The sequence below is a fragment of the Anas platyrhynchos genome, chromosome 8, assembly GCF_047663525.1.
Source record: "Anas platyrhynchos isolate ZD024472 breed Pekin duck chromosome 8, IASCAAS_PekinDuck_T2T, whole genome shotgun sequence".
Classification (NCBI taxonomy): domain Eukaryota; kingdom Metazoa; phylum Chordata; class Aves; order Anseriformes; family Anatidae; genus Anas; species Anas platyrhynchos.
This window is the reverse complement of record NC_092594.1, coordinates 39,456,248-39,479,076: the sequence shown is the minus strand read 5'-3', so window position 1 is coordinate 39,479,076 and position 22,829 is coordinate 39,456,248. Positions and strand designations below refer to the sequence as shown.

Here is a 22,829-nt window from a genome sequence, read left to right as displayed (position 1 = left end):
AAAAAATCCCCCAATTTCCACAAGTTTTTCAGTTGCTGGAGTAAAATACATCAGTGAGGTTCTTCCTCCTTCCTGTGTGGAGGGAGCTGCATAACAGCATGGTCACAAATCGACCCCATGCCATAGGAGGACAAACTGGAAAGGCTGGTGTTGATGTCACGGGAGGTCAAAACCCTCTAATATAGAATTATAAAAATAAGTAGTATATGGCATTATAGTGGGGTAGTTCTATGCCTTTCACTGAGTTTTAGCACTTAACGATAATTTTTAGTAAAATAATATCTTGCAGTGTAACTGGATCTTTAAACATTAATTCACTGAGCATCTTACCTGGTTTTAGGTGAGCAAATGGAATTTCACCTGTTAGCAGCTCCCAGAGACACAAAGCATAGCTGAAAACATCAGCTTTTATGGTGTATCTTGTACACTGAGTGAACACTTCAGGGGCCATCCAGCGTAGGTTCTGTATATGAAACATCAAGTATACATTAAGAGAGTTTACTTCCTCATGCATGTCTCTTTTCCTCTAGTTGTATTGTTATTTTTCTTTTCTTTTGTTATTTCCTTGCCTCCCTTGCTCAATAAAACAACTTGTAAGTTTGCTGGGAAAAGCTTTCACCATAGCATGCAAAATTCAGGCAGTAATTTTTTTCACATGATACAGCATTAGTATGATATATGCATAACAGCATTAGTATGATATATGATTCAACCCTATAGAGACAGTGATCAAGCTTTAAGGAAGAGATTATTGCTAGAATAAAAACAAAACACTCAACTTTACATAGTCTGAAGTATAAGGTCTGAGCTTGCCATCTAATACCAGTTAAACACCACTCTAGCTGGCAAAGGGAAAAACTGATGTCCGCTGTGTTGGGTTAGTGCCCCCTCTGGGATCTTACTACTCTCTGCAGAAGCACAATTCTGAGACTGCTTCACAAGCAATCACCCTTTCACTGGAGTGATGAGTGCAGGGTCTCTTTGCCAGCTGTTGGCACCTCACTAACTAACCTTTCTCTCTTTACAAACCAGCCCTTCTCAGCAAGAGATCATCAAAGCCTGACAAGACCCAGGCCTACAGCAGTAGTAGGTACTCCACACTGAGTGCACATAGCAACTGGTTGAAAAGATGAGTGCTGAACCCCAGCCTTAGCATTCCACAATTAGTCATTATGATGATGGAAAGCCTCATGACCACAGAGTGATACACAGAATGCACTTGGACTAAAACCTGTAAAGACAATGCTGTCTTATAAAAGCTGTCTTTCTTAAAAATATGCCTAAAATGGAGAAAAGAATTCTGAAAGAAAATAAGTGTCAAATAACTAACTTCTCATTAGAAATAGGGACCACCTGCCACCAATGTATGTATATGAGTCGGGAAGGATGGATAGAAAAAAATATGTTTTACTAAGGATTTTGGGGGCACTAGAACCCAAGGAAGAGCCTTATAAAATTGTTTTCTGCTGCAGATTAAGAAAATATATTTTGTATTCACTAATCTCGCTAGTAAAGAGGCCTAAATGAAAAAATATAAAAAGAGATATAACACTATACCATTTCATCTAATCCATCAAAAAATGACATTTCTAATATAATTTTCTCGTAAACTGAGCTTGCCTGTATGTTTTATACAAACTATGTGAAACAAAACAAGAAACAAACCCCAGGTTGTTTTGTCATGTTGTCTTCATCCAGGGACTGCAAAAATCTTGATTCTGAAACACACAGAAAAAAAAAAAAGTTTTATTGTCAAGCCACTATAAATATCAGCCTTATTATAAATAGTAATAACTATAAAGTCTTGGTAAAAAGTATTTTTTAATACCACTGGGGTTTTGAAAATCCAGGCAAATTGTGATGGCTGATATTCAACAAGGGTGCGTAGAGACAATGAGGTGTCTCAAACCTGCCTGCCAAATTCGGCATTGGTATAAATCTACACAGCTCTGTTGTCATTAATAGCAGTTAATAACAACTGAGGATCCAGTTCAGAATTTGGACTCTCACATTTATTTGTACTGGTCAATATCAGTGTATCTAGATTTACAGCAAACAGTAACTGAGTATTGCATTGACATTCAGTCCCAAAGAAGCTTGTCAGTCTTATTTAATGTCAGAAAAGCAGCACACCTAGAAGTGACAAGATCTTGCATTAATACAATGAAAGTAGTGTGTGCTCTATTTTGTGATACATAAATAAGTTCCCAAGCGGGACTTCAGATGCCTTTGACATATCAGAAAAATACACTTATACTTTCATCTATACGAACAGGAGTACTTTCAGCAACACTCCGTAGAAGGAGGCATTCCCATGTGGTCCAAGCCTTGTGCTATCTCCTTGCTCCAGCAAGCTCAACAACAGCAAGTCTGGGTCAGCACTGTGTCCCTCACAGATAATATCATGCTACACCACACTCCTGTGTTAAGCTGATATCCATGCATCTCTAGTGATCACATCTGTGGTGATACTGTGCAGTAACAATGGCCATGTCTTAGGTGAAGTAGTTCTTCAGGAGCTAGGTCAAAACCAGCTCCCCATACTCCATTCTTGCACCAACATGAACATATTCTTGTGCAGCTTGACTGATAAACACCAAGACGATGCACAAGATACAGATTCATAAAATATAGCTTAGTTTTATTTTGAATAGAAAATGCCAAGTCCATAACTAAAGTTATGGACTATGGAGTAGTTCTTTATTATTTTGAACTACTTTCTGCTATTTTAAGTAAAATGAAAGCCCTGGAGTTTGGCTCCTAACAGTAACAGACTGATACACAACACTGTCCTCAGATTCTGAGCACTTGTCTTGGAAGAGGAGGACATGTCCTCTACTAGAGGCATTCACTTAGTTTTCTCTAACCCACCGCTAAAACTTACTCAAACTGAGATGCACCCATCTCACTGTCATCTGGGTTTTCTTCTCACATATACAGTGGAGTACTCCACAGCAACCTCTAACTTGGCTGAGACACAAAATAGGGGCATTATCATCCTTAAAATGTGTCCTTTTCTCTCCTTTCATAATAACAAAATGAAGAACAAACTTCCTCAACATTTCCTTTGTCAGCACATATTTAGTTTTAGAGAATTTTAAGTTAGTTTATAGATTTATCATAAGAACTCTTTACCTCCAAAATCAGCAACAACTGCATGTCCATCCTCATACAGAAGAATATTATGACTGGAAAAAAAAAAAGAAAAATATTTATTATAGATAATTGTTTAATAATGTCTTACAGATGCTGAAAAGTTTACAGTTTTTGATTTATAGCTAAAATCTTGATGACTTAAAGTCACTTAAGACACTTACTTAAGTCACTTAGCACACTTCTGCTAAATGAATTGAGGACAGCAAGAAATCCCAGGAAAATATGATGTTTATATGTTAGACATATATTAGGTATCTCAATATAAATTTTCTTCTTTGCCCCAGTTTCTGGAGTTAGAGAGGAGGAAATAAATGCAGGAAAACTTGTGTTTGGTCAGCACTTGTATGACTTGTCTGTCAGGGCACCTGAGATCAAAGAAATTATTTATCTAAGCTAATTAGTTGTGCTGGCACATAGAGAAGTGTTTTAGTTTTAGTGAAATCTTTGAAACCATAGCAACTGCAAGCCTCAGTGAATGTAAAGGATTGGATAACGAGAACTTTAACTGACTGTTGGCAGAGATCTATTTGGAAGCTTAGAGTTAAGCCTACTGGATTTATCTTAAAACTACTAGAACTGACGAGTTGAATTAGGAGATTTGTGTGGTTGTTTAAATCCATTTATTGAGGGTAATGTGAAGAAAATTCAGCTTTATTTACATATTATTTGCTCAAAGACAGAGATGGAAATGGATATCTGTAAGGAAACATAACTCTACATATGTATCCATCCTATCAATTAGAAGTTTTCAAAAAATAAACTTACAAGTATGAAAAAAAAAAACAGATACAATAAGATTTCTACACAAGGCTATAAATATTTCTTAATCATTTTATACAAGTGTCATCTTATGAGCAGTCAGGCAGGAGAGCTGAAAACAGAATCAAAGCAAAATAGTGTAATTCTAACACTGATGCTGTGAGAAGATGTTCCAATTAAATTAGAACCAAAAGAACATATACTATACTTTTTCACCCTGATAGATTTAAATGAGAGAGGAGACCAAAAAAAGAAAAAAAAAAAGAGCATTACCCTTGGGAAAGAATTCTCATTTTGAGACATTTTATCCAAGAACTTGCACTGAATAGAAAAAAACAAACAAAAACAAACAAACAAACAAAACTAGATGATACCAATAGGAATGTAGAAACTTCTGACTTCTGAAGATGAAGAGTAGATTCGATTGTAAAAGGACAGTTTTGTTTTCTGAGTGATATTGTTCTTGTTTGCTAACTCGTAGGGAATCTACTAGTCCACAGTTTAATGCTCCCTAAAGGTATTCATCTTTAGTTCAGTTAAGGAAGACAGTATCAAAGGATCACAAAGGACAGGTGGATCAGAAAGATGCAAAGAACCCAGAATCTAAGATCTGCGTTTTTATCATTTAGTCTATTTAGCAGTAACAATTTAGTAGCAGTTTCAGCATATTACTTACTTGTCTCATCTGTTAGGTTAGGGTTTGAAAACGAGGTTAGCATTGCAGCTGCTGATTTGAGTGATTTTTTCCCAATTAAAGTACCTAAGTGAAGAATGTTCAGTAAACTAGTGGGATGGGAATGAATGCCACTTGTAAACAGCCACATCACTATTTTATTTATTTTATTTTATTTTATTTTATTTTATTTTATTTTATTTTATTTTATTTTATTTTATTTTATTTTATTTTATTTTATTATTTTATTTTATTTTATTTTATTATTATTATTATTTTTTTTTTTGGTACAGTATTTGTAAGTTTTAGGACAGTTTTAGTGTTGAGGAACTCTCAAGATGAAAAAAAAAAAGCATCTTAGAAGTGAGCTATGATTTATCTAGAACAAGCCTTTAAGGAGTGCATCAAAAACAGACTTCAGCAGCTCACAGCCCTTCGGATTCTCAAAAGCACAAGCCTCACTCATACAAGACATTAAACTCAGAAGTGTGGAAAGGACAGCTTTTGAGAGTTTGCTGTAGGTCTCTGTAAAGAAGAATGCAGTTCTAGACAGAAGTTACCAGCCTTGAAAACTGAACATCTGCACTGGAGGGATGCTCTGCCTGGACTCATTGGCCTTCCTGATAGGTAGGGGTACATTTTCTCAGTAGACTGCCAAGACAACATACAAATGCTGTTTTTAGCTCAGTATTTTCATGTGGAAGGAGCATGAGCTGGTGCTTGATGTGGCTGTACCAGCTCATCTGCAACTGGGCCAGGGATTTTTAACATGGGGTTGCACTGAGGAAGAAATTCTGGCTCTGTAGGAACTTACAGTGGAAAAAAACCATCCCTATGTATGTGGCATTTCCACTGCAACTTTAATTCAATTAATATACTGGGGACTTGGAAGCAATCTGAGTTCTATAGTTGCTAAAAGGGTATTACAAAGAATCCAAATAGCTGTAACCTCTTGTTTCTACTGTACATCCCAGTCGACAAATAGCTATTGATTAAAGACATTGATTTATAACAAATTAAACAAAACTTTTAATGTGTTTATAACAAATGAAACATAACTTTTAATGTGTATTGCTCTTGTTTGGGCAAAGAAGTCTAGGGAATCTGGCTAGGCCTGCAACAATCTCCACTCACCTCTGGAGCAGAGCCCAGAAGGGGCATCATATATCATTACTTTCCATGCTGCTTTCCTTGTCACTTATTAGTGAAACAACAAAATTTGCTAAGCATTAATTTTCTGAAAAATTAATCTATTAGTACACGTATTTTGTGGAAAAAGAACTCTAAAATGACTGGCCAAAATGAGAGTTCTGCTTTTTCTATTTTTTACTTTTTAGCTGAGGAAGTATTTTTACTGATAATCCTTGCAGTGTTCACTCTTTGCTCCAACAAGCAGTATTGTTTCTGCCACTGCTCTGCCTGCTTTCTTCTCTATGGTCTTGCCTCAGTTGAGAAACCAGTCCTCTAATGAGGAAGTGAGGATCTTGTATTTGCGTACAGTTGCATCTTGTTCCAGCTGCATGTCTATTAGCTTATGGAGCATTTTGACTTTTGAAGGTCAGCAGCAGGGCAGTCCAATTCTTAGCAGTGTTTCTGCTTATTTTTGAGCTCAAACCTAACAAGAGAATTGCAGTCTATTCACTACTTTCCCAAGTGAGCCTAAAGAGGCTTGTTTGCCAGAGTCTGATTCTCTGGCAAAACAGCCTGATGTAGCACTTAATAACTTGTACATAATGTTATTTGGAAGCTTCAGATAACTTCTTTCAGTTGTAGAAGTGTTAAGAAACATTACCTCATTGGTAATCCTATTTCAGTTGCTTGTAACTTGGTAGAAAATTTAAATCTGTGCTGAGCTTTGATTTGCCATGAAAAAGAATAGAAATTGAAAAAATCTACCACTTGTATTTTCTATTCCTGTCCTGCTTGTTGGTCATGATGGTGGCATATCAATGTTAATGTACAATTTCAGAACAAAAGAATTGTAGATAATTTTAATTAATCAAATGTAACTAAGATATTAATTATTTACTCAGAGATGGGTTTTTTCTCTACAACAAACTCCTCAAGAGAAATGACAGAAGCCAATTTACAATGTGACATTTATAACATAACTGGATGAGGATTCAGGAAAAACAAAATGGAACAATCCTGAAATGGCTACTAATATTTGCATTTACAGATTAAAGTCTTTAGGGACTACTCCAACCTTCTACATAACAAAGGACATTCAACCCCTCTGAATTCTTGACTCAGTTTAAGAACTGTGGCTGATCCAGATGATATGTTTTGAAAAAAGAAGATGCGTTCCTCATTGGTGAGACAACTACACTGAAGGGGTCAAACGGCTTTTTGACTGAACTGGCACAACCATCTAAATGGTTATAGCATAGCCTACATTACTGAAACATAGACCTTTCTGAAAGGCTTTTAGCTTGCCCTGTTACATGTGCCCAGCATATGCATTAAGTTCGTAACTCAGTAATATCTGCAACAGATGTGTTATCACAATGATCTGGGAAGCAAACTTCCTCTAATTGACTCTGGTCAGAAAGTACTGAAGGCTCATGCAGAATGCATACAGTCTTTCATGCAATCTTACTTACACAGAGAGGATACCGGATTAAAAAAATACTCCAAAAGTTTTGTCACCTTCTCAAAACCTAACTCATACAACTTCCTAGGAAGAACACAACAGCACAGCAATAACAAGAAGCGAAATGAGTTCTTGCTGATTTTTCTGCTATCTGTTCAGTTTCATCCATAAGATGCATATGTTTGTTAGAGTTATTAACAAAAGGACATTGGGATGGAGATGTTATATATGGGCTGGTAATTCGTGCCGAGAGTGGTTGATATTAATAAAGAAGGGGGAGATGTGGGAGTATGGCCATGGGGGTCGGAAAGCACCGTGGTTGAGATAACTTTAGACTCTTAACGATGAGGCCATCAGGAATGTAAAATTGTTTAGAGGGAACAAAGAAGGATGATTCAGGAGACTCCATGCAGTCTCAGGTTTCTTGTTCTCCAGTCATTGAGGCATGGAAGTTTCTGGGTGTTCACTGTTGCTGTTATTTGCAAAGTTGTTTGACCAGTGAAAAGTTGTTTTGAAAAGAACTGCTGTGGAGAGAAGGGTATAAGAGGGGAGCCTGCCCTCAAGATGAAAAAAGGCAACACGATGAAGTTACGTCATCAATAAAGAAGCAGGAAAAAGGAGTGAAAAGGAACAGGCTGGCAGAATGGAGACCAGGAAGGGAACAGGCACTTTGATCGCCTCATGAAGATAGGTTCGGCCAAACTCAGCAAACTGCTCAGAGAAGCTCGTACAGAAAGTCGCTGGAAATGGGCGCACCGGAGCTGGGAAGAAGCTCGAGCTGAGAGAAGCGGACCCGTGCACACAACTGCCCCTTTCTGGTAATCAGCCGGGCATTATGGGGAATCACACGTCCTTAGGAACAAAGACTGTCCTGGTAACCTTACAGCTTATTCTCCTTATTAACAATCAAAAGTTTATGATCCTGAAATATGGGACCAAACTGATGTCAAGGTGTGGGACTCTGCAACTAAAAATGGCAAGGTTGCAGTGGGATTGCTCGGCACCTGGTGAGCAGTCTCTGAGGCCTTAAAGAGCCCTGTGGGACCACAGTCAGACACGTGTGGTTTGCCAGACAGTGAGGGAGCTGCAGGCTCCTGTACTGATCCGACTGCTGCGCCATCAGCCCCTCTGCTGCAGCAGCCATCGCAGGCTTTTGCTGTTCCGCCCCCTGATGACCTGGACGTGCCTTTTGACCCAGGCCTCTTGGCCTTGATTAGGAGATGGATATGCTTTTCTTCGATCCGGGAAGAACGGGATACGTAAGGCCTGAAGACCGAGTTGCTTGACAACTTAAAGCGAGACATAATGTTCTAAAGGAATGGAAAATGGGGACTGTTAAGTCATGGAACTTAAAGGATTGTTACCTTTCCTGATTGTGCGTATATATAGGCATACTCACAGTATACTGTATATTTAGAAGGTTTGATGTTTGTGTGTGCATGTTGGTGGAGCATAGACTCCCCTAACAGCCAGCGCTGTTTACTCGCATTTTATAGCTTTTAAATATTTCTTTTATAAATATTACTAAATTCAGATTGAGATGAGACTTCATTTATAACAGAGACATTTCAAGGAAGTTGATAATATAGAGACCAGGTCGATGTCACCAGGAAAATTAAACCTAAAGGTCTTTCAAATAAACTAATTTCCAACAGCAGGCTAGAAGATAAAGCCAGGTATTTGGGGAATTTTTCAACTTTTGTTTTTTTTTTTCTGAATTAAGAAAATTAAGATGGAAATAAGACATTTTATAACGTGCTGTGCAAGTAAAAAGACTGTTTCCTGCACACCTGTAAATACCTAAATAATACATAATGGTTAAAGTGTTCCAGTCTGCCTTTACCCTCTATGCTGGCACATGTTATAAATTACAGTAAGCCCTAGAAGCTTACATTCTTCAACTAGCAAACACCACGTATCAGAAGGAACATTCCCAGGGGGAATTGCAATAAAATTCATGCATTACAGAAAACAAAAGGTACCCCTCCTTCTTTTCCCTTCCTCCTTCTTTCCCCCCCCCCCCCCCAACTTCTTTGGTAGAAACTAGTTCAGATGGAGTTTCCACAGTCCTGATCTAGGTTTATATGCAGGCTGGTCACTAGAGGGAGGTGCAATGCACAATTTGTAAGCATGTGACATTACCTCTGAATTTTCTTATACTGTGGATCTCTGTGATATGCTCTGTGATATGGAGCAATTATACCCTTTGGTAACACCTGTTTTAGCTTAAATGCACATGTTCATTCTTGAGAGATAATTTAAATGACATTTATTTTGCCAGTACTAAGAAGTGCTGTATAGAGAAAAAGAACAAAATATGAGCAATGTTGGAATAGGTAGTATTATCTTTTTGCCGACTGTTATCTTACATAGTATTACAATTTAAGATAGTTTCATTTGTTGCTTGTGTTTGTCAATATATTGTGGAACTAAACCACTAAAGAACGATAGCCTTTATCAGGCATATATATATATTTTTTTTTTATCTTGCTTTATTTCTTGTATCTAATCCTTAATAGCCCCAAAAGGGAAAATGAAAGACAGAAAAAAAGAGAGATTGTTTTTCCTTCTCTCAGTCTTTTAATCCCAAGAGAATGGCAATGAGTATTAAATCAAATCAGATTCTTTGACGCTCTTGGTTACATCTCCCAAAGACAGGCATAGTCCTTGGTCTTTTAGAAGAGACTATTGGTTTTAAGAGCAGCGTGACACTGTAGATATAGCTTAGTGAATCTTCAAACATAAATCTTGAAAATCTAGCTTTCGCCTAATATTGGCCCCCATTTCATGTCTTTTGTCTGAACTGTGGAATTTGCATCTCTTTGTCGCATCTCTTCATGCAACAAATTAACAAACTAGACAGGGATTTGTTAGGAGAATTCATTCAGTCCCCAAGCACTGAATAAACACCTATATACATGTTTGTACAATTATGGGCTTCTGTGAATCCATAAATGCCTTTCAGATGCATTTATTTTCTTCTTCATCATAATATATTGAATATACAAAATGATGTGTCATTTTACTGCATTGCTTACTTACCTTTGACAGCATATGGATGTCAAAACAGAAGTGTTCCCTCCCTGTATACAAATACATTTTAGCTACTCATGCTCAGAACTGGCTGTAGAAAGACTCCTATTTTCATAGATGTATAGCACATTTGAGCACTTTTCCAGGAGGTAGCTAACTAACAACAGACCTAGTTTCTCTCTCTTGCTTTTGCAGGCTGGAAATGCCAGGCCAGTGATCGCAAGCAGGTCTCTCTCAGAACTGAGAGGATGCCTTCAGAATAATAGAATCTCATCAAAATTTATGCACTACTGTTTCAGACATGCTGTGTTAAGAAAACTTTCGTTATGGAATAATAAAAGGTATCTGCATGCTTAGAATTTCAGTATTTTCATATTGCCATCCACCTGGACTACAGGACTTTCACTTGGGAAAACTCCTGGTGTGACTCAAATCCACAACATTGGATGAGTTGTTTATGATTTGGAAAGCTGAACACAAACATGTAACATGTATTTAATACAATGAAATTGCAGTCACTAGGAAGTTAGGAACATAAGCATACTTACAGCACCGTGGAACTTCAAATTGGAATTAGGGTTTAGGATTAGGATTTAGGATTAGTGGCTGAAAACCTAAGGTGAGCTAGGAGGAAAATACAAAGCTTTTCTAAAGAGACAAAGAACACTAAATAGCCTTTTTGGAAGTCACCTACTTAATATTAAGAGAATAAAAGTTTTATGATAATCCAAGAGAATGTGAAGAGGCCAGTTGATAGATGTTGATAGATGTAAGGCAATTCCAACTTTTTAAGTGCAGATAAACTAAGAAAAGATTAATATATTATTTGTTTCTTGAAGTCTTTAATACATAATGGCATTCCAAGTGAAATACATGCATTAGTCAACCAAACTTACAGCCTACATTATAGATACCAGACTATGAAGTGGTTGGTTGTGACAGCAGAGGACTGGGTTTGTTGACTCACATAATATCTCTCAGTCCTAAACTGAGTGATGACTAAATGATTCTTTTTGGTCTTACTATTTACAGAGCAGGATGAAAAAAAGACTATGTATGGTGTTTGAAAATACCTCCCAACTGAGAAAAATGATGTTCTTTCACTCCTATATGTGTAGAAACATGCTATTTTGAATCTTTTCTCTTATTTTTTTTTTTCTTTTTTTCCCTAGGCATCAGTATTATTTCAGATTCATGTCTTGTTCCACATGACACTCTCATCTGAAGGTTTTTTTAGAAAAGAAGCTGAACTGTAGGATAGTTGATGACGGTTTGGAAAGCCATAGTTTGTAGTCAATACATTGTGAAAAATAAGGGGTAATAGTTTTCAACTAGGATAGCATCTAGTTATAGTAAAAGGTAATCTGATTCACTTCACTGTATTTACAGCTTTGGAGCTCCTTTATTCTTAACCTCACAGTGGATCATTGCAACATCTGTGTGAAGTTATAAATGGTTGTATCCTGCAATGGGCATTGATTTCAGAGGATATTACTGTATACAAACTTCTGATGTGAGCTGTAGTACATATTGATTTCATCTGTGTCCAAATTACTTTTCTTGTAATATTGACTTTTTTTTTCTTTTTTTTTTTTTCTTTTTTTTTTTTCTTTTTCTCCCCAAAAGCAAATATGTGTGTGCAGAACAGTCTTCACATTAGAAAGTCTGGCTTTCAAAACAGTTGAAAGCATTTCTGTGCTGCCCTTCTATACCACTAAAAGTGTTTCTGAATCACATGTTGCCATACTGTATGTAGCGGAGAATGCTGGCTAACTAAATCATAAGAGCCAATAACTATCATTTGACTCACGTACAGGAGTTCACCACGTACACGAATCTCTCACGTACACCTGTGAACTAAGGTTTCCAATACCTCTCAAAAGTACACTGATTTTTTCAAAAGTGAATGTGTAGAAATACAGTTTTAAAATCTTTACTATGATTCCCTGCTATCTCTTCCATTTTTAGAAATATAAACCCCACAAGATTGGTGCAGAATAGGTATAAATGCAATTTCAAAATGCTGAAATAAGGTTTGAACCAAGAAAGGATTTCTCAGTTGCTTTCAGGGCTCAAGACAGACGATGTTACCAAATTACAAATGATCTGGCAGGGGTCATGCAAGAGGGCCCATGAAGGGGGCCATGAAGGGCATTTTTCCTGTGGGACACTGGGTAGCTCTGGGTCTGTGTGTGCATTGGTACAATGCTGCTTTCAATGCACTCTGCCCTGTCAGCAAACTGCTTAGCACAGATACAGCACTGCAGGCATTCTTCAGTTCCAGCAAGCTCAAAGCAGAGACAAAGTCATGCCTGTCTACGCCTGCAGGCAGGCATGTCTAAAACACTTCCAAAGCAGGTCTTTGCTTTCCCAAAACCCATAACTGGATTTTATTTTCCACCACTGAGTACACTGTCTCTTGACCTTCCCTCTCCCCCTTTCCCTCCTGCCCATTCTCCCATCTGATCACAAGGATCATACGCCAGCCACAGCAAAGGCTGCTTCTCAGCACGACTGGAGAGAATGGGATAGCTTCTTTGTATTCTTTTCTATTTTTCTGGTGCTTCACGAAGTTTTGTTCAAGGTAAACACATGGCTGTCACCAAAGCTGGACTTTAGCAGGTAGTTGCATACCTCCTTTCTTTGTAGGGAGATGCAGCAAAAGGAAGGTGGCTGGCCAGAACAGCCTGTAGTTTATTGCAAATGTGCAGGTGCTTCACCAGGTATTTTAAAAGGAAATGTTCCAACAAAGACCTCCTAACGTGACTAATGCCCGGCACAGGACTCTCAGTCACACTGTCCTGAAACTGGCATGCTCTCTTTTGATGCAACACATGGCAGCAACAACTCTCCTGGGAACGTGGCCAGGTGCAGCTTGTGAGAAGGGTGAACTAGGGAAACTGGTGGCGTGCAGACCAACAGAGTACTGAAGAAGCCAGGTGTCGCAAAATCAGGTCAGTGAGCAGGGACCTGGAGCCAAAGGTACCAACAAGACATGCTTTACTCAGCTGTGCCCTCCCCTGCTCTGTCCCTAACACTCCTCGCAATGTCCCTAACACTTCCTTCACCAGGCAGCGAGACCCAGAGCTCTCCAAGCACTGGGGAAAAGACACCTGCATGGTCTGATCAGGGTGCTGGGCTGGAAGGTTTCCTGGCACTGAGTGTGCATGGACAAAGGCAGGCTGCCTGCATGGACTGGAGACAGCCTGAGAACTGATTTCCTCAGATGGTGGACGCTGGGGTATACCAGTGTTGGTGGGACCTGTGCCTTTCTGAATGTGTGTTTTCAAAAAAAACAACATAATGACAGAGACAGGTGGACTCTATCAGTCAGTACAAAAAGAAGTGACCATATGCTCACTGATGAGCATGGTTACAGTATAGGATACATGGGAAAGCTGACACTTATTTTTGGGTTCTCTAAAAGGGCTCAATGGAATCAATTTATCGTGAATTCCATTTCACAGAACAGCAACAATGAATCAAAATTCATTCTTATGCTAGAAGGATGTCTGGAGATGTAAGCTTTTCTTTCCAAAATCGAAAACAGCTTTATGGAACCCAGTTCCTGGGAGAGACTTTGTAGTATGCACGTAAAATAGCAAATGGAAGGCAAACTTGTGAAGAACAGGTACTAAAAATTAATAATACTGAAGCTTTGAATATTTTTCTTTGTTTGTTTCTGTGCTTGATCAAGATAAAGCACTGCCAGCAGCCAAATTAAAAAAAAAAAAAAAAAAAAAAAGGAACTTAATGCATGTTCCACACAAAACATTACATTTATCCCAGTTTGGTTAACTCATGTATGTCAACGTTTTGTAGAGTCAGGAACACTGAAGTAACTATTTTATATGCAGCATGAATTAGGATTATTTAACAGGTAGTTGTAACATTTTAATCTGCAGAGAAGGATCCACATGCTTAAGAGGAGGTAAAATACCATTAAATGGGGGAGTCACGCTGTCACAACAGTCAGTGCTGCATGCAGAGTTTTGCACACAGCCTGCCCTGATCTGGCTGAATCCAGCACGAGGAGAAGGTCCCTGGTGTCCTGTGCAGTGGAACTGCACCACTCTTTAATCCTAATAGACCTATGGCTTAGGGGATCATCTATACTTTTCCAAGCAGCTCAGAAATAATCTGAAATTTGTTCAATATCACTTATTCTAGGAGAAAAGGAAAATTCTGAGGTTTTACACACACATTCACTTGTTTTTTGAACCACTTTGATATTATCATCATAGAATGCAAATACATATCACAGCAGGGACAAGATGTGCCATAAATATTAGCAACCAGAAAAAGCTGAAGAGAGGTGGAAAAACATTTCCTCACTTCTATACTTAACTGGGTTTAAAAAAATAAAAATAAAATAAAATAAAATAAAATAAAATAAAATAAAATAAAATAAAATAAAATAAAATAAAATAAAGGGTGATTATGTGCCTTGTACAGAAACTTGATGAGAGAAGAAGCTGTTAAAATAAACTGGGAAGGTGAACTATTGCCACAGGTTCAAATCCTTTAGGGATTTGGAAAGAATCAAGCTCAAGGACAAAACAAAATACTTGCCAAATAAATATTTGCTAATTAAATATTTGCTAATGAAAGGCATGCACCATATCTAAGATCCAGTACAAGAATATGTATCATGACAATGAAGGCAAGATTTCTTTTGCCTTTTGTGAAATGCTTCTTAGCAGGAAGTGTATATAGAGTCCACTGAAAATTGATTTACTGATCAGAGAAGCTATTCCAATTGATTTAATTTTCAGCAAAGAACACACAAGAGGAAGAAGAAAAACACCAATTATGTGCTACCAAATAAAAGAGAAAGACTTAGAAACTAGCATCACAGATTTTCAGAAAAAAAATGAGAACATGGGGAAAGATTCAAAAAATGCTTTAGCAAGGTGAAAAAAAAACTATATGATTTTTTCATAAAAGCATATGAATGTGGATGCAACAATGCTTACATGATATTCATCAAAATGTTGACTGAACCAAGTAAATCATGAGAATGAAAAGTATATGAAAAAAGAAATGAAAAAGCTGGCATGCATGGTGAAGGGAAAATGAAAGTAATGTTGATGGTCTCAACAAAAAAGTGTAATTTGACCTATTAGAGCTGTAGATATGAGCAAGAACAGTTAGATGAGGAATACAAATTTTACCAAATCATAGTTTTTAGGACAGATACAACTTAAGCTCTCCCAGCCAGGACTTCCACAAATGACTATCTTTAAGATTTCTAGTTTCACTTGAACCCAAACCTCAGGATAATAAATTTAATTATAAAAATGTAATGGTTACGGTGTAACCATGACTCTCATAGTTTATATTAAATCTTACTTTAACTTCCATATATATTTTCTATCAAAAATATTTAAGCAATTTTAGTAGGACATGTGGAATTGTTTTGAGACCCCCACTAGATAGCAAATGAAAACATTAATCTAATGTAAGGCTAACTAGAGAGACTCTCAAATGTTGTACCCTTGCTTGAATGTAGGCACATGAATCATGCAAAAGTATGAACTTTTCTGTGGCCTCAGTTTAAATCTGGCGTCTGTCAGTACCACAAATATTATCACAATTTCTTGATGTGAAGAAAATGTATTGAGCCCTAGCTCCAATTTCAATCTTTTCAAGGGCTGTATAGGCTTTGAATAAACCCAGCCTGACAATAAGCTCAGTCAGGACCTGGTTTGACAGTTTTTGTGGAGAAGCCAAGAAATCAATAAACAGACCCTCTCACCCTGTCTTTACATGGCATACATAAGTGCTTCTGACAAAACAATGCTGAAATCCCATCTTGGTGCCGAGTGTATGAACATATCTGAAAGCAGGCGGTAGTCTCCAGCAGGGGCTTGTCAGGCCATTACCTCCAGTGAACACTGTACTTACCAATTTTTCTAAGGTAAAAAACATATAACCCACAGAAATAAGGTTTAGAAAATTCAGCTCACAAACACTATTGTTACCTCAATGGCACTTGGAAATTTGAAAACCACAGATGATGCAAAAGGAACTCTTAAGTCTCTGTTTTGAGAAATGCAGGAAGATAAATTTGATCTGAGCTGACAGAAGGTTAATAATGAGTTCAGGAGAATCACAATTAATTGTCTTCTGTTAAGGCCTCACACAGTTTGAAACGGTGAGACCAAGCATCATTCTCTTCATGAAGCAGAGGAAAGAAAAAAAGATGAAAGAATCAAAGTGCGTAATCACCCTGGCTTTAACAAAAGCAAGTAGTTCTGCGAGCCTGGCAGATACAATTTCTCTTTCTAAGGGCAAGAGACAGAGAAAGAATATTCAGTGCATGTTCCTTTCCCAAAGAACAGGGCCATGAAAAGATCCTTCTACCTTTAATACACTGTAGGTTTAATGAAAGGCAACTGCTATTTTAAGGTTTTAAGGGGATTTTATAACAAAGAGGAGTTGCAGACACCATCCCCATTACCACCAGGCTTCCATCCTCTCTTTCATCTTTCTCACTAAGCCAGCTCTCAGAAACTTTTACAGATAGTTACAGCCATCAAATCAAGGTTAGTTGCTCAAAGGCTTGGTCCAACCATGTCCAGCTGTTATGGCTTAAATTAAATTGATACTAAAATAGTCTTTTATTATTATTATTACTAAAGTGCTATAATCATTGTGACTACAATCCCTCACTGCTCTAAAACTCAATTTAAGTAGTAATAAGTTGATAGATGCCACTATTTCTGATAACGGTCAGAACTTCTTTTCCAGAACTGGAAAGCAAAATAAAACTCCCAATTATTCTTAAAATGGCAGAAGGATAACCCCTGTTCCAGGGTAGAGACATGAAAGATCCGTTTTCTTCTCTGTTCCATCAAGCCATGTTGCAGATTCATTTAATGCATTATGTGCATTGCATTAGATTTCAGAACTCACATAGAGGGTTACAAGCTATATGAAAATGAAAGGTAAAAAAAACCACACATGGCTTCTGAGAAGCCACTGGCAAAACTTAACACGAAAGGGTCAGAATTTCATTCTTGGTCTTTCTGTTCAGTTATCATAAAGATTTTCATCTAGTAATTGTGTCTGTGGGCTGACTGGGACTCATGCTGAAAACATGACTTCTGCTCTTACACTAAAAAGTTTCAAAAGTTAAGCTACTCTCAGCACTGTACATCAGCTACACTGATGTCCTTGTAGCAATTTATCTTTTGACCCTTACAAATGTGATCTGGAATAAGTTCTGTTAGGCAATGATACACTTTTGGGCTCTCTAGTGAGACACTTTTCTGTGTGTGGAAAACTATTTAAAAATTCTTTTGTGCAGAAGCAGTTTTCTAACAGACAGTAGTGACAAGGCATAATGCTGAACCATAAGGTTTGGATCTTCTGCAGTCCTGAGAGAGTTACTTAGACTGTAGCATTCAGATGTGGGGATTTTGGCTTGTGCCATGATAGAGCCAAGAAGCCCAGCTCCAAAAGAAAGCATCTCACTCTGAGCTCCAAAGTTTGATGGTCTGAAAGTAAACTATGAAAGTATGTGGTTTTATGAAGGAGACACATTAAGAAAGTGGAAGATGTATAAAGTCAGAGACAGTGGCATGACGAGAAGGAATCTAGAGTGTTAGGAGGAGGACATTGATGCTATGCAGTGGAGAATCTAGGTATATGGTATCTTATAGGTACATAAAGGAAAAATAAAAATAAGGTAGTAAGAAGCCATTCTTCTAGCTGGTCATTTTTGCAGGTTGATATCCAGGTTGCTTTGTGCACAGCAACTTCTAGTAAATCCACCTTTTACTTTAAAAACTGGACACTCATTAAGGCCTAAGCCAGCTTTTCTCTTTAACTTTTTCAAAAGTCTCTAGGACTGTTGGAGCCACCTTGATGTTATAAACAGCTATATTTTTTTGAGAAAAAAAAGTTTAACTTAGATAACATCTGTCCAGTGCCAAGCTCTTCCTCACTCAACAGGAAGTTTATAATACCAGCAGTTTCTCTTTCCCCTTAGTTCAGACTTTGTCGTACAAGACAAAGTCCAGACTTTGTCTACAAAATGTAGAAGTAAAAACTAAAATAATAGCAAGAATAGAAAAAGTTATTTAAACTGTCAAAATAAAGCGTTTCAAAGGCCTCTAAAATGTAGGTCTAGGTTTTGTTAGGCTACAAGAATTTTGATAATTGACATAGCTTTGAAAGTATTCAGTCAATAAAAGCAACATACAAAATAAATTGTGACAAATTTTATGTAGCTCTGTTACAGTAAAATTGCAGAATATGGTTTATACTATTATACTTCTATTAGGTCTCCATACAATCAGTATATACAGATAAATAAATCAGGTCATCAGTATTCTCCTAAACATCACATGAACATCATATGCATACAGAAACACCATATCTGCACATCTAAATCAAGTAACTGGGTGTGTAATTGGCAATGGTTACAGGAGGTTAATTTCTGTTTAACTTCCTCAGTATGCAGGGCTGTTTTTTTCTTTCATAACCACAAATAGAGATATTTCATTTAATAAAGGAACCTCAAGAGCATTTTTAAAAGTACTGTTTTAAACCAAAATTTCTTGGGGACGGAGAGAAAATTCAGCTAGGCATAATATATCATTACATATATGCCTGGCTCTCAAATTTCTCACAATGGGCCCCTGCAAGAGACAGGATGCCAAGTAAGGTCAGCTTTGGCTTGCATGTCTATGACTGTTCTTATATACAGATCTATTATCTCTCTTCCTCCCTAGCCCCTCCCCAGTATTCATATCATGCTATAAATCTCAAAAAAACTCCCATTTATAAAGGACAAATTTGTCCTTCAAATATGTAATGATTTAAAGTCCCTTAATTTATAGGTGTCCTTTGTAGTGTTGTCACTGTAGGTACACTTAAAGCAGGAAAACTGAACCTTTCACATATGAAGGCAATGTGCTTCTCCTGAAGATGCCAATACCAATGTACAGAAAGTGGCTTGCTGTCTCTTATATCTTTCCTTCACAAATTCATTCCAGAACCCTGAGCTAGGCAGTGTCTCACAATCAGTTTACTTTTTCACTCAGCAAGGGAAAAATTAATCTCTTTTTCCCCCCAAAATGAGTGTATTTCACACGGAATTTTTCAATACACCTTTCATTATTGCTAGGAAATGAAAACTTGGAGCAAGATATTGGCAAATGTTCTTTATTGTATCATTGTAACCCTATAGGACCCTATAGGACCAATCACTTGAGGTACAAACAACACAAACACTTCTCAATTCTATTTAAAACAAGTGGTAAAACAAATGTCAAATGAAGAAAGGTATGCCTGATACTGAAGGAAACCCATTTTGTAACTCACTTCATCCTACTTTTTAAAAAATTATTTCTGTATAACTTTCTTGTCACAGTGATCATATATATACTTGAAGGAGATGTTTGTAAACAACCTACTGTGGCTAAAAAGTGCAACAGCTGTTCAGCACTAACTTCTTTGTCTAGTTGTTTTTCTTGATATACGCCTATAGGTAATTTTGATTGGTCTGCTTCCAAAGCAGAATTTAGCACAGAATGGCTAGTTTAAGTGAATTCTGGTACAGACACAACACAAAGAAATCCCACTCAGTAGAAATGTTTCTTGTTTCTAAGAAATATTGAACATCATTGGGCCAAATGTAAGAAGATACGTTTTTGTCTGTTTTTAACAGTTGCATCCTTCAGTGACAATTACAGTTCAGCAAATGTGTCTCATGAAGTTTGCATAAAAACAGTGAGTATTTTTCAAATCAGTTTCACTTCCAGAGGGAAATCTGGATAACTGACTCAGGCAGACTCCCTTGTCAGTCTAGACTGACTCTAATGTAGACTACCTAATGTAACGGTGTGAGTATAAGCATCAGGCAGTTAATCTAAACTAGCTGGCTACTCCCTCCTAGAACAAGCCTAGGCTCATCCCATTTCAAGACAGGCTGATAAAATGAATGGGAGGGATTGCCTTCTGCAAGTCAAGAATTATTTCTGTTATTATTTCCTTAGGGGGACTAGCAATGATTTAAAATTAGGTCCCTAATTATTAGAGGGGCAATTGGTGAAATGAATCATATAGTTCCTTGGATTCCAAATATACACTGGGAGGATATACCACATTGCATAAATTGTAAAAAGGCAATCCTGCATGATTAATATATACAAATAGGATGTAAATACTTTGCAATTTCAGATAAGAAATCTGTCAATTAAATTATTATTAGCATGAAATTGACTACTATGTGTCAAGTTATTCAAGTAAAATGTATTAAAGCCTCCTGTAAATGTGAAAGTATCATGTCCCATTTACCCAGTCCAACTGATGCAAGCAGACCCTCCTCCAAGCTCCACCAGTTTTAATGAGAGACCACACAGATACAAGAGTCTGCAAGCACAGGTGAGACTGTAGACCATTGCTGTTGATTTTAAGCTTTATATTCCCTGAATTTTAGAATAAAGAAAGGCGCTTACCTGTTCAAATCACGATGTATGATTGGTTGTGTGAGATTGTGGAGGTACTCCATACCTTTAGCTACATCTACAGCAATGATTAATTTAGACTGCAGATCGAGAGTTCTATATATTGAAAAAAACCACACAAGTATTACTCAAAGTTAATAAACAGACAAAAATAATATGTAAATCATTCTTATCTGTAAACCCTGGAACATTTAATGTTTTTTTTTAAATACAAAATAATATTATATAATCTGTGTAATATAAACATATAGAATATAACAAAATGACTGCATTTTTTTATTAGTTATTAATTTTCTTTGTGCACCCAATAATCATAATCAAAGCCAATTTTTTCCTATTGTGTTCCTTTTACTATTGTTTTATAGTGAAATGATTAGCATTCACATTGGTACAAATTTACTTGTCTTTCAAATTCTGTACCACAAGCCCTAGCAAAGACCAAGTGTAATACCTCTTCTGTTCATGAAGCAGGGAGAAGAGTGATCCTCCAGAAATATACTGAGTGACTATTGCAAACTGACTTGGGTCATCTAAACAAGCTCCAACAAACTGGATGACACATGGATGATTCAGTCGACAGAGAATGGAAACTTCACGGCAAAACATGTCCACATCAGATTTGGAGCAGTAGGTATTGGCTCGGTAGCTTAGAATTTACATGAGACAAAATTAAGATAAAACCATAACAAAATCATTACAAAAATACTTCAAACTACCTCATCAACCAAGTGGAATGGAAAAGGCTGGCAAGCTTACCGTTTAATTGCTACAATTTTATTTCTGCATCGTCCCTTATATACTTTTCCAAAAGACCCTAAAATAATTTAAATAAATAAGTATGATGATAAGATATTTCTTATGAACATCAAGCACTTAAAATGGAGGCATTATTATTTCTGGTACCTGAGCCAATAATCTCATGGAACTCTATTTCAGAGAGCTGAAGATGGAAGTGTGATGGCAAACCAGCACGGAGGAGAAGAACATCTGCCTTTTCTGTAAAAGAAAACAGTTATCTTATTGGTAAAACACAGGGTCACACAGAAGTACAGAATATAAGCATTTAACTTCACAAAACCATTACAAAGGAAAAACTGATTTTCCTCCTGTAAAGTGGTTGCCCGATAATCCTATTCCCTTTTCTTTCAAAATAAACCTCAATAACAAACAAATAATTGCAACATTACAGTTGCCTTGGGCCTTCTTGGGTTTAAAATCTTATCACTGATGAACACTGTCCCATAAGAATATTCTGACTGTATCAGGTAATGATTGTATAAAATCTTTTATATGGATAATTAGTTCCTTTTTTCTTTCCTGTATAGCTAATACTTATTGCTAATGCAGTGCATGCATCTGATCTACTCTTCAGTGACACACAGAATCTGAATTTTGCAACTTAATTTAGTTAACAAACATCTCTCTCTTGTTAATCTATTTGGCTTATTACTATAAAGTTCATCAGAATATTTCTCAATGGAACATTTCGATGCTGCTAAAGGATATAAGGATTTGATTAAACCCAGACTGACCACTTGAAATAGAAAATTGAAAGGACCACCAAAAGTGAAATATTCATATGAATGTTTTATCCACAGGTGTTTCAGAATAATGCAATTTATTCATGGATGTGTGTGTATTTCATAAGTACTAATTCACAACCCTTTCTCCTAAAAACAACAAAATATACATTTTAAAGAAAATTAAAGTACGATGCGTAGAGGAATTATCATGCTGTTGAGCACCTCTGCAGACACCAAGAAGAAAAATTTCAAGATAATTGTTTCCTGAAATTATCCTAGGGAGATATAGCTACTGCTTATGCACAACACTACATTTCTGAGTTAAAAGAAATCCAAGAATAATGAATCTTGTGTGGTACATTTAGGCTGAAAAACACCTTGCGTAGAAGAGTATAAAACTCTGAGTTTTCCCTTGCCATTGAGAATACCTTTTGTCATGCTTTTAATTTTTCCTAGAGGGGATGGAACTGACACATAGGAACCATCTGAAATAAAAGAACAGAATGAGTTTTACAAAATTCAAAGATAATATAAGCATACTGATAAGTATACAGGTAAATTAACAAGGCAATGGTTGCTTAAAGAACAACAAGAACAACAAAACCAACACCAGG

At 36.9% G+C, this 22,829-nt stretch overlaps 1 protein-coding gene across 3 annotated transcripts in view; it reads right to left on the bottom strand.

Annotated features, from left to right (window-relative positions):
- The window catches only part of TNNI3K (TNNI3 interacting kinase), a 68,165-nt gene that overhangs the window by 19,708 nt on the left and 25,628 nt on the right, over nt 1-22,829 (bottom strand). For all 3 annotated transcript variants that reach the window (XM_038182655.2, XM_005019200.6, XM_072042093.1), the window contains 8 exons: nt 22,644-22,700; nt 21,596-21,688; nt 21,449-21,506; nt 21,144-21,338; nt 20,684-20,788; nt 3,136-3,188; nt 1,666-1,718; nt 331-463 (listed from right to left, as the gene is read on the bottom strand). In XM_038182655.2, coding sequence (XP_038038583.2) covers nt 331-463; nt 1,666-1,718; nt 3,136-3,188; nt 20,684-20,788; nt 21,144-21,338; nt 21,449-21,506; nt 21,596-21,688; nt 22,644-22,700 — 747 coding nt within the window. The remainder of the gene's footprint in view (nt 1-330; nt 464-1,665; nt 1,719-3,135; nt 3,189-20,683; nt 20,789-21,143; nt 21,339-21,448; nt 21,507-21,595; nt 21,689-22,643; nt 22,701-22,829) is intronic.